General features: G+C 41.4%; 3 protein-coding genes across 6 annotated transcripts; 2 read left to right on the forward strand and 1 right to left on the reverse strand.

Moving 5' to 3' along the window:
- Positions 1-443: 443 nt before the first annotated feature.
- On the forward strand, positions 444-2,034 carry LOC128442049 (putative nuclease HARBI1). Its single transcript, XM_053424228.1, has 4 exons — positions 444-1,104; positions 1,186-1,298; positions 1,379-1,490; positions 1,599-2,034. Exons 1-4 carry the CDS (start codon positions 672-674, stop codon positions 1,967-1,969), a joined length of 1,029 nt encoding a protein of 342 aa, XP_053280203.1. The 5' UTR covers positions 444-671; the 3' UTR covers positions 1,970-2,034.
- LOC128442051 (uncharacterized) lies at positions 2,014-3,921 on the reverse strand. Of its 4 annotated transcripts, XM_053424231.1 has the most exons (8): positions 3,543-3,921; positions 3,379-3,449; positions 2,952-3,128; positions 2,630-2,688; positions 2,494-2,556; positions 2,343-2,405; positions 2,123-2,254; positions 2,014-2,039 (listed from the first exon to the last, which is right to left on the reverse strand). In XM_053424231.1, exons 1-8 carry the CDS (start codon positions 3,713-3,715, stop codon positions 2,019-2,021), a joined length of 759 nt encoding a protein of 252 aa, XP_053280206.1. In that variant the 5' UTR covers positions 3,716-3,921; the 3' UTR covers positions 2,014-2,018. The 4 variants fall into 4 exon arrangements, with proteins under 4 accessions (XP_053280206.1, XP_053280207.1, XP_053280205.1 ...); XM_053424232.1 differs by having other exon boundaries at positions 2,014-2,254; positions 3,703-3,921; XM_053424230.1 differs by having other exon boundaries at positions 2,014-2,254.
- A 1,649-nt stretch (positions 3,922-5,570) lies between these two features.
- LOC128442050 (deoxyribonuclease gamma) lies at positions 5,571-8,300 on the forward strand. Its single transcript, XM_053424229.1, has 7 exons — positions 5,571-5,705; positions 5,802-5,891; positions 5,998-6,110; positions 6,215-6,327; positions 6,426-6,583; positions 7,863-7,959; positions 8,092-8,300. The coding sequence occupies exons 1-7, from the start codon at positions 5,602-5,604 to the stop codon at positions 8,239-8,241; spliced, it is 825 nt and encodes a 274-aa protein (XP_053280204.1). The 5' UTR covers positions 5,571-5,601; the 3' UTR covers positions 8,242-8,300.
- Positions 8,301-11,841: the final 3,541 nt, after the last annotated feature.

Here is an 11,841-nt window from a genome sequence, read left to right on the forward strand (position 1 = left end):
CACATTGTTTATATTACATGTTTTTTTGCATCGTTATCGCCTAATTTGCATAATTATAATGGACGCTGTAGGACGTACAAAAAGTGAGAAAAAAAAACCCTAAATATGTTTAGACCGACATATGAGCTTTCTTATACGGAAGAATATTTTTGAGATAACGAAAATAAACAAGCGTGGACTTCTTCTATATACATCATGAGGTAGGCTTCTCTAAGCTCGTCTTCCGTTGCGCCAACTACTGTTCTGGCGGTGAATTGTTTTCAGCACAAACAGCTCTTAGAACAATAAATGAAAAATAGTCCGTCCGATCCATATGGTCCGATCCGTCCGTCCTGTGGCCTAGTGGTGGAAATTAGGACTATGGACAGAGAATCCAACGGTGGTCTCTGGTTCGACTCCACGGAGTGACAACACAAAAACATACCTGGACGGACAACACCTGGGGCCCGTTTCACAAAGCAGGTTTAGTGAAAACTCTGAGTTAGTTAACCCTGAGATGAGGGAAACTCTGGTTTTTCAGTTTCACAAAGCCAGTTCAGCTTTACTCTGAGTCAGTTACCCTGGCAACATACTCCGTGAACCTAACCTGCTCGCTGGCAGGTTTTCTTCAACTAACCCCGAGTTTCTCCTGCTCTTAAGTTGAAGCCTGCAGACTGAAGGCAGTGGCAGACATGGCGTGTCCTTTTATTGAAGAGCCAGTTGATGTCGAGGCGCAGATACTCCGCAGACATCTCCACCGGGAGAGGATTATTAGACCCCGATTGGATGTTTTATCATTCCCTGATGAGTATCTGTTTGAGCGTTTCCGTTTCTCTGCATCATCTATAATTTATATAAACGATATTCTCAGCCCTCACATCGCTCACATGACGCATCGTGGAAATGCTCTCAGTTCCGAGCAAATTCTTTGTATTGCACTTCGTTTTTTTGCCAACGGCAGTTTTTTGTATAACGTCGGTGATGCAGAGCAGGTGTCCAAGGCAACTGTCTGTCGGGCTGTCCGAAATGTGACACTTGCACTGAAACGGCTACTATGCACGTTTGTAGTGTTCCCAAGTCACAGACCCACCAGACTTCTCAAAGAAGAGTTCCACAGAATTGCAGGTATCAGTCTAAGCAGTAATTCATTTATGTCATAAAGCTTTGAGACTTGAAGCACTAATCAGTCAATTTGATATATTTTAGGGTTTCCAGGTGTGATTGGCTGCATAGATGGCACTCACATTCCTATCATCGCTCCTTCAATAAATGAAGGAGATTATGTGAATAGGAAATCTGTCCACAGCATTAATGTGCAGGTAGGCCTAAATAGTAGCCTTTAACATTCCAAATTAAATACACTACACCATACAGCTAATTACTGTTCTCCACTGTGAAGATCATATGTGATGGAGCCCACATGATTAACAATGTGGAAGCGAAGTGGCCTGGGTCTGTGCATGACTCACGAATGTTTCGTGAGTCGACACTGAGTGCCAGATTTGCCGGTGGTGAGTTTATATATATAATTTATATACAGTATATAGTTATATCCTATGATCAAATATTTTGTTTCCTCCTATTGCAACTGAAACAAACTGTATCTTGTATTATCATAGTAGAGTTCGATGGTTACCTACTCGGAGACAGAGGGTACCCCTGCCAGCACTATCTGCTGACCCCTTACCCTGACCCTGAGCCTGGCCCACAGCGACACTACAACTTGGCTCACTGCAGGACACGAGCCAGAGTGGAGATGACCATCGGGATACTCAAGGCCCGGTTCCAGTGCCTTCGTAGGCTCAGGGTCACCCCAGAGAGAGCTTGTGACATTATAGTGGCATGTGTGGTTCTCCACAACATTGCCACTATTAGAGGAGAACAATGTCCTACTCTTTCCCCCTGTGATCCAGGTATTAATCATACCCCCCCTGCTGATACACGAGATGGAAGAGCTGTTAGAGACATGATATGTGTCAATCATTTCTAACTGACCCATCACCTCCCCAATGTTCAAGAACGACAATATGCATCTCATTTTATGAGGTCTTCTTTATTTCCTAAAAGGACAAATTTTGTACAGTTGTTAATCCTTTGTTGTTGAAACAATTAAAAAACATCCACCTGTGGGCACGTCACCCACCTTTAACTGATGGTCCAGCAGTTGTATTTCCTTTTCTGTTTTGGTGATCTGCAGCCTTATGTGCTCCATTTCTAGGTGTGATTTGTTTATTTGAGATTCTAAATATACCTTGTAAAGTTGTTTCACAGGGAGCTATAGGAACATAAATGACATTGAATTTCAGTGCCATGTCTATTTAGTGTCATTGTAAGTTGTGGGTCAATGCTGAACAACATCTTACTGAGGTAAGCTGTGCTGTGGAGGTTGATGGACCTTCTTCCCCATTGTAATTTCCAGCATGGCTCTGTTAGAGAGAAAGAAGTTGCAAGTTGTATTGTGGAACAACACTATTAACTGAGCCAAAGTTATTTAAAAAAAAAAAAGGTGTATACTTCAGCAGGCCTCTCTGCATCTTCCCTCTCTGTGGCAGCTGATAAGGTTTCTTCATCATCCTCCTGTAATGAAACAGAATGTGTGTGTTATATTCTACCAATTATGAAAAATCTGTGGAATATTAAGAGTACTTACAACAGCATGGAGGTCTCTTATGGCAGAAGGCTCAACGAGACAGATTACACCATCAGTAACTGGTAGAAAATGAAGATTAGACAGTTGATGATTACCCAGAAAAGTGCCCCACCTAATTTAAACACAATTTTTCAAACTCTGAGTCACCTTAAAATAGATTGATATCTGAAAGCAAAAGCAGCCAATTGCAAAGAACTGTAGCTTACTGCTACAAGAAAAATCAGTGTGCCAACTAAGTTGTGTCTAAGATGAATGGGTGGCCATTACTGAGCGAACACTAGAAAAAGGATTAACGTACATGCCATTCATTTGAATAACTTACCTCTTATGTAGGCCCCTGTGACCTGGGGCGTGGGTGGGTCCGATGAACTCCCCCCAGAGATGCCCTCAGCAATGGGTCGTCCACTGTTCTGACTGAGGGCCATCTTTTCAGCCTCTGTGAGAGGTGGTGGTGGTGGACCGCCACCTGTTTTGCGGGCCTCAGCCTTTTTTCTGTTGGCTATAATGGAGGTCAAATTTAAATACATACAGAAAACACAACTTTGGAGACTTGTATGTATAAAAGGCATTTAGGTGTTGCTTTCATAGAGACAATATTAAATACTGGCAGTGTTGGGATTTCTCTTTTTTTTGCAGATTTCCCTAATTACTTAAATATATCCATCACATGTTGAATGTAGCCACTAAATGCTGTTTAATGAGGGCAGGCTAAACAACATCACAATTGCTTGTACTTTATTATACCTTACCTGTTTGAACTACATTTTTATATTTCATCTTTAGCTGCTGCCAAGTCCGTTTGGTGCCTGTTGGGTTGCACCTGTGCTCACAGACACACATATGGAATATAATTGTTGAATAAGTGGAACATTCAAGACAAAACATTTCTTTTTTTTCTCAAATTAATACTGACGCATTGACTCGGTCAGCAATTTCCTGCCACGCAAGATCCCGCGCTTTTGCTGCTGCCACAGTATTGCTTCTTTTTAAAAATATATGCTCACTTTCTGCATACGCAGTCATTAATATTTCCAACTCCACTGGGGAGAAGTAGGAGGATCGAGGCTGTTTACCACTTGTTGCCATGGTGAATCATGTTATCTGTGTTCCATTGATGAAGGCTTTTTATATCCTCATGCACAAGCTTCACTCAGGGTTACCTTGACTCTGAGTTGATTGAACTAAGTGTTATCACCTGTTCTGAAACCGAAAACTTAGAGTTTGACAGCTCAGAGTTGCTCAACCCAGAGTTAAGGTTTTAACTCAGAGTTTGTTGAACCTGCTTTGTGAAACGGGCCCCTGGATCTGTTCCCCACTGTCTACCACCCCACTGTCTAAGTGCTCCAGAGCAAGGCACCTTACTCCCCCAACACCTGCTTCCCGGGCGCTGTGCATGGCTGCCCACTGCTCTGTCACACACACACCACCAGATGGGACAAAAGCAGAGAAAAATGTTATCCCCATTTGCATGTCGTGTGTGTGTGCATTAGTGTGGGACCAATAAATGTAGCTTCTTCTTTTTTGCGGCTTTGCGCACGCGCGATTCATTTGCAGTCTGGAGGACGCAGAGCGTGGGTCTCCTCTCTGCTCTGACTGCAGCTGGGACCGCTGCGAAGGCTACTGGTACACTGACCGCTTTGGGACGGCGGAGGGGCTCACGGCAGCACCCGCTGTTCGATGTAGGCAGTAACTGCAGAATGATACGTGTCTCCAAAACACCAGAAAAAGTCGCTAGATTTGTCGGTAGTCACCAAGTTTGCCTGCTGTGACACGAGTGGGCAGGGACCGTCTACAAAGTGCAACAACGTAAAAAAGATATTACAAAAATATTCAATAACTTCACTCTATTACTGTATATTCTTATAGACCTATTGAGCCGGGAAGTCTGTGGGTAGCATGAGTCAAACAATCTAATGTTTGAGTGTGTAGACGTATGCTCAGCCACAGAGCTCCGTCACAATGAAGCAGCAATCGTGAAAACACATGACTTGCATGCAATTTTAAGTATCTATGAACAGCCGTGCATGTAGCAACTGACCAAATATAACACACCTTTTTAATTTTTGCATTATAATCTCTGCAGATATGTTGTGTAAGTTACCTTCTTGACATTGTAGTACTTGTGAACTTTGGAAGCTACATGTCTGAACAGCTCTAGTAGGGGAGAGCTGGGTAATGTGGGACATCAGGTAATGTGAGACAACCCCCTGTATCTAGGCAACGGAACACATTTGTGGTCTTTTTACCATTATGTTTTCAAGCCCCTCCCATTCCCCCCTTGCCATGAAGGAGAAGTTGGTGCTGGTGTTGTGGAAAGTATGTTTTTTCACAAAAATGTGTTTTTTGCATGTAAAAGTAAATTGTCTTGCTTTGAAGTTAATCAACTGTTGTGTCAAAACAAATTGAATCAGGTAGAAAAACTTATATCATACATGTTGATGAACTTCCAACATGCTAGCTGAAGATTAGCCTGAAATGCTAAGAGATGTTGTTTTTTCTAAAACGGTGGCTGTGGGGTAAAGTGGGACAAATGCTGTGGGGTAAAGTGAGACAGTGTCTCACTTTACCCCACCATGAAGCACAAGTTAAGTTTAGTCTTAAACATATTTTAGTGTTATATTACATTATATATGTTTTATTTTTAATGTCATAAATATTGTAGAAAAGCCATCATGCCAAGAAACTACACCAGGAAGAGAACCTGGGCCAAACACCCCTCGCAGAGATGGAGAGTGCAGCCGCTGAGGTCATGCAAGGAAAGAAGTCCTTAAGACATTACTGGATGCTCAGTATGAATAATAGTTTTCAACAAATGACATGTCAATTTTTTTACCAGTTTCTTGATAAGCATCCATGATTTCAGTACTAACAAGCAAGACAAGACACTTGACATGTAGCAGCAAACTCCTTTAGTACACTGCAGCACTCATAGTACGCTGGCAGAAAACCTTCTCATCGTTTTTTTCTATATTATGTATCTGTTCCAGATCATCGCTCGCTGTGATGTGTGTTTGCTTCAGGAAGTGAGAGATAGTAAAGAGAAGGCTTTACCAATGCTGCTTACAAGCCTCAACAGGTGAAAAATCACTTGGTTTCACACAAACACAGAGAACTGTAAAAGCAGTATTAACAGCTGTGTCCACTTTCCTGTTGGTGTCTCTTTGATCCTCAGCTATGATGCCAAACATAAGTACGATGCTGTGGCCAGTGAGAGGCTGGGCAGATCTGAATCATACCAGGAGCAGTACGTGTTTGTTTACAGGTGAGCTCAACTGGCCACTTTGCTGCCACTTTGCTGCTTGCTCAGAGCTTCTGAGTACAGACTCTAATGTTGAGGTTGTTCTGTGTCTGTTTACCGATGTGTGCAGGACTGATACAGTGAGTCTCACTGACCAGTATCAGTATCCCGATGATCGACCAGGAGATGTTGATGCTTTCTCCAGAGAACCTTTTGTTGTCCGCTTCAAAGCCCCCAAGACAAGTCAGTTATTAAACACTCAGGTTTGCCATGTAAGAAAATAAAACATATGGTGATGTTTCAGCAAATAAACACCTGTATCCTTCCTCTCTTATCCACATATTCAGCTATAAAGGAGTTTGTCCTCATACCCCAGCACACCACTCCAGTCAACACCACTAAGGAGCTTGATGCACTGTATGATGTCTTACAACATGTGAAAAAGATGTGGAAAACTGAGGTAAAAGCTTGGATCCTTTTTAAATAACAGAATTTCAAAAGATGTTTTGTAAGATTTTGTGACCATGAGTGTTGTTGTGTTTGTGTGCATGTGAGCAGAATGTGATGCTTCTTGGTGACTTCAACGCTGACTGCGGCTACCTCGCTAAGAAGAACAGGAAGAATGTGCGTCTGATTACAGACACAGATCTCGTTTGGCTCATCGAAGATAAAACTGACACCACCGTGCGATCGACAACCTCCTGCACCTACGACAGGTGACTTCACACTATTTACTACAGGCCATAAGGCTTTAAGGTTTTCAAGATCATGTACGTATAAATTCAGACTCATGTCACTTAAAGGTGGTGTATTTGCACTGCTTAGTGCGCTGTCACAGTGGCTGTTGGTTGCACTGAACTCAGTAAATATATTGTCCAGACATTCCCTGGACGGGCTGTGCGTGAGAATACCAATGTCGGAGTGAGAGCCTCAGACACATATTTTCTCTTTCCTTATGATTCGATTTAAGAAAACAGCAGTAGATCCTCTGGAGTGAAGATGATTTTTCTCACACGTGAGAGATGCAAAACTAAACTAAATAGACGACGAAAGCCAGAACGACACATAGAACCTTAGAAGACACTGACAAAGATGTCAAGAGAGCTTTTGATGATTAGGGTCAACGCTGGTGCGGTAAACAAAAACACTTGGATTAATAGGTAACATCCTGCCTCTGCCTGCTGCAGCACCCCTCAGCTGAATATTGAAATTTCTGTTTTGTTGTGAAAACGTCGAGCGGAGAAGCTCCTGCTGTGCTGTTCATGTGCGACATAGCAAAGCCACTGATCCCAATGACTCCTTTCAAATGAATTTATTTCATACCAAAATTATACTGTTTTAAATTCTCTCGAATAAATATGGTTTACTTGGTAGTAGCCTACTTTATCTGCCATAAAATGTAGAGTAACATTTGTCTATCATGTCATAATGCACTGATAGAGGCTATAGATTTAATTAAAAAAGTAAAATGTATTATATTAGTAATTTGATCAACTATTGTTATTATTATTGAAAACCATGTCAATATAACAACCTTCACGAAGACCTCTGCTGGTTTATTTAGGTAGGGAATATGGAACCTTATCTTAACCTCAGGCCAGAGGGAAACAATTCATTCATTAAGTGAATTGTTCTTAAGACATTAAAGTTCTGTCACCTTTAACTTTTATTATGAGAATTTCTTCTGACTTCCTGTTCAATCAGTCCTTTAATCTCATTCAGCTGTTTTCATTTTATTTGCAAGGGAAAACTGAAAAATTGAAACTGAATCAAACCAAAAAATGAGCAGCTTTTCCACTTTGTTTTTCATGTTGCTTTTAATGTTTAAAGATGTTAGGAAAATGCTCAATTGGCCTGTTTTCTTGTTTGTTTTGTTTTTAACAGGAAAACAAATTATAGCAGACCTTTCACTCTTCAATATGCCTTACTTATTTTAAATGAGAATATACAGTTTTCTTAAGATGTACTTAGTTATGTCCATTCTCTGTGTTACAGGATTGTTGTGCATGGGGCAGCATTTACAAGAGAAATTGTGCCTCTTTCCGCCAAACCATATAACTTCCAAACAGAGTACAGACTCACAGAGGAGCAGGTAACAGTTTGTGTGTGAGACCAACTGCAGTAATCCAGTAAAATATGCAAAACCCCCAAAATAAAAGTAAAACTCTGGTATGTGGTTTATGTGTGTGGTTTGCAAACTGTTTCTTCTGTGGTTTCTGCTCAGGCGCTGGAGGTCAGTGATCACTACCCAGTGGAAGTTCTGCTGAAGGTCGTCAAGTCAAGATTCCCTTTCAATGATGCAACGTCTCTAACCAGCACAAAGCTCCTCTCTTTGTTTGTCATCAGCCATCTTGTCTCTCAAGTGTTCACATGACAACTGAACAATATACTCTGTGGAGCTTTGTTCCTGAGGACAATTTCAGGACAGATTACTTCATTGACTGATGAGAACTGTATAATTATCCAATGTGTAGACGTGCCCAACATTAGCATGTTAAACCTCCACAGAAATGGCCCTCCAGGTTTCAAATTCAGGGTTAGAAAAGAATAAAAACTGGAAATTACACAACTGTTATATAATTCAACATATTTCACAGTTATTCATCTACCCATGTGCCTGCAGGAGTCCTCAGTATGATAACGAATCTTTGCATCATTGCGCTATAACAATAAAAAAACGACAGAAAAACTGTTTACTTAATGATAAAGATGACGATGTTAGGCCAAGAATGACAATGGAATTAACGCCAAACAAGTCAACAATGTGACGCAATAGATGCAAAATTAGCTTCATTCACTTCACTAACTTGAGTTTAAATATACAACTAAATAAACATGAGTGAAAGATGTTTGGTGATTTGATGTCACGAAAGCCAATCAGCGTTTAGAATGGAACACACTGTTGTCGCAGTTTCTGGAGGAGAAGGTAAATCACCAAGTTGTGTTTACCTCCAGCTGCTCTTTTGGACCCACTCACAACTAAGCTAGCTACTCAGGCATTTCTACAACATGTACAACGCAGCGACAGTTGTCACTTCAGCCAGCAGTCCTCCTCTCCTTTATTCCAGAGTGGAATTGGCAAATATCTTTTAGATGGTGTTTACTCATGTTGCTCACATGAGTACAAACTCAAAAGAGAGCAAGATCACACATATACAAATGTGCAAGCGAGGAGGAGACAAAGCACTCTTATTAAATGTTGATGTCTTATTAAGGGCATAAACAATGCACTTTGTAAATACTTTAGCTGAGTTTTGTTTTTTTCTATCATTGTGTTTGTGCTGGGAAAAAGATTTCAAACTTCTGATTTTGGTGATTGAGGTTGGAAAACATACCATCAATTCTTTCTTGATTTATTGGATGTGTTGAGCTTCCTGTGTCTTCCTGTTGATGCTTGATCCATCTACGCGGGTTACTCACAAGATAAATCTCCTTATGATGGCTGTAGCATATCCCACGAAAGATGGTCGAGACTTTCAAATGATATTTTCAGGTTTATCTGAACCTGGCTATGAGCTATTATCAGTGATGTCACATGATTCCCCCAGTTGTCATTCTTGGGAATGACAATTGGGGGCTTTAAAGAGTCAAAGAAAGTTGAATGGCAGAGTTTACCTCCCAACCCGAGAAGCCCATCCATGTCAAGAAATAGATCAAGCTGGTGCAGGTTGTTGTGATGTGGTAGTTTGCTTTCTTTGCTCAACAGCTTTATTTCCTTCCCGTAGGCCTTGCTTTTCACATTCTGAGGTATAAAATGTTCAGCACATTCCTGTCCACTCACTAAGGAAGGAGCATGTGATCTGATCTTCTTAGCTCGCAGCTGAAGGCGGGCCACTGCGTTGGTGCATCTGTACCATGAAAAGCACTTGGACAGACGATCCCCAAGACTTTGGTTCTGTGGTTTTTGTCAACAGTGTCTGGTTTCCGACATCTTTATCTCATATGGACAGATCCAGCACCATATTCTTTGGTGTTGGCAATTCTCGAGTTCCATTGTCGTGTACCTCCTCAATATCACCTATCTAAATGATTTTGTTCATTTATTTTGTTAAGTCTTTCTTGTATTTCTCATCCTTGTTGAACTTTCGTCTTCGCTGACTTAGTCAGATTTCAGCGAGCTTTTTGTTATTAGGTAAGTATGGCTGTTGCTTGAATGACAGAGGCATCTCATAATGTCCCTTGTCTTTTTTCCTTATGCTTCCTTTAAGTTTATCAAGGAATATGAGATCCTGTTGTGAGACAGTCTTGTCATCTCCTTTCGTGTCCTTAAAGTCTGACTCCAGGATAATTATAATATCCATAGGCGTTACTGAAGGACACAGGCGGGATTCTGTTTCATCCAGGCATGGGGTTGAACCTCCAACAATGCTCCACCCTAAATCTGTGAGGATGGCATAGGGCTCGTTATCTTTTCCAGATAACACCTGTCTGGGTGCTAATGTTCATGGACAGTTATATCCGATCAGAAGTCCTATATCACAATCAAGGAAAGGTGGCATCTTATTGACAAGTCCTTCTAGGTGAGCCCATTGTTTTGCCGTTTCATGTGTGGGTATATGATAACGGTTCAGTTGAATGTGGTATTTACTGTAGGAGGGAGGTAGGTCAATGTGAAAGCTTGAATTGTAGCCTCTTACACGCAGTCCAAATACTCTTTGACTCTTCAGATTGGTATTTTCTCCAAGCATAGTGGTCAGATTTTATTTTAGAGGGTAGGTATCTGCTTGTAATTGATTGCTTAATTCTTCGTCGATGAAGGTGCTGTTACTTTGGGTGTCTAACAATGCATAAACGAGCTGCTCTTTAGATGGGTTTTTGGCTGTGGACACCCATACTGGGACGGTCATGGAGGGGCTGTATGACTGTCCCACTCTAGTGACATTAAGGTACTGAAACTACTGTGGTTTCATTTACCCTGTTTTGAGTTGTCAAACTGCATACAGTCCCCTCTCCACCTGAGTGTGCTCTGTAGGAATCATCATGGAGACAGGTAGGGTGCTTTATCTTACATACATCACACGTTTGCTGGTGACGACATTCCCTTGCGTTGTGACCTCGTTTCATACATCCGAAGCATAGCTTATACTCCATCACATATGATCGTCGCTCCTTAAGAGACTTCCTCGTGTCTGGGCACCTTGGCTACTGATGCTTATCATCTTTGCAACACATGCAGAGGGGTTAGGATTTGACATTGTTTCCTCATGCTTTATCACCGTTTGTGATGGTTTGCATTGTAAGGACTTTGGCTTTGTTTCCTTTTTTTCTCTTTGTGCTTCCTTTGTCATGCAATGTGTTAGATGAGTGAAGAGCATGTAGAGAAGTGACCGGGTTGCATGATATCTCGGCTTCCATTTTCACAAAGATAGCAAAGTCCTCAAAGGAGGGAAAATCATTTCCTTCAATTAGTGTGACAGTGACCTGACGATTCCAAGGGGCTGCGAACTAATCCGGGAATTTATGTATCAACTTTTGGGTTTCTTCAGTCACTTTTCTAGACCCTTTATATGTGGCATGGCTTGCAGGCAGGCGTTTAAGAAGTCTGAGAATGTCCTTAACCCTTCAGCCTTCAAGCTCTCTGGACAACAAATGGATGACCTTAGCGTTGGTCTAGCTTTTTCCCTGCATCTCTGTATGCTTCATCCTCATCACGTAAAAGGTGCCTTCAAGGCATTTGTGTGCTGAGCCAGTGACAAATTTCTTTCAAAAACTAAGCTTATGACAGCTGAAGAAATACGTTTGCGGTCGATGAGTGACATGAATGAAGCCCTCCATTCAATATAGAGAATTGGGTCTACACTAAACACTGTGGGCACCAGTGACGGTGCGTCAATACAGGGCGCTGGGGCGCCGCCCACCCTACAATTTTGAGATGAAAAAAAAAAAAAAAAAAAATGACATGTCAAAAAACATTATATATCAAATAATTTAACAAGAAATGTACTGTTTTAAAGCGTTAGATGTGTGCCGGAGA

This window comes from Pleuronectes platessa, chromosome 6, assembly GCF_947347685.1.
Source record: "Pleuronectes platessa chromosome 6, fPlePla1.1, whole genome shotgun sequence".
NCBI lineage: Eukaryota > Metazoa > Chordata > Actinopteri > Pleuronectiformes > Pleuronectidae > Pleuronectes > Pleuronectes platessa.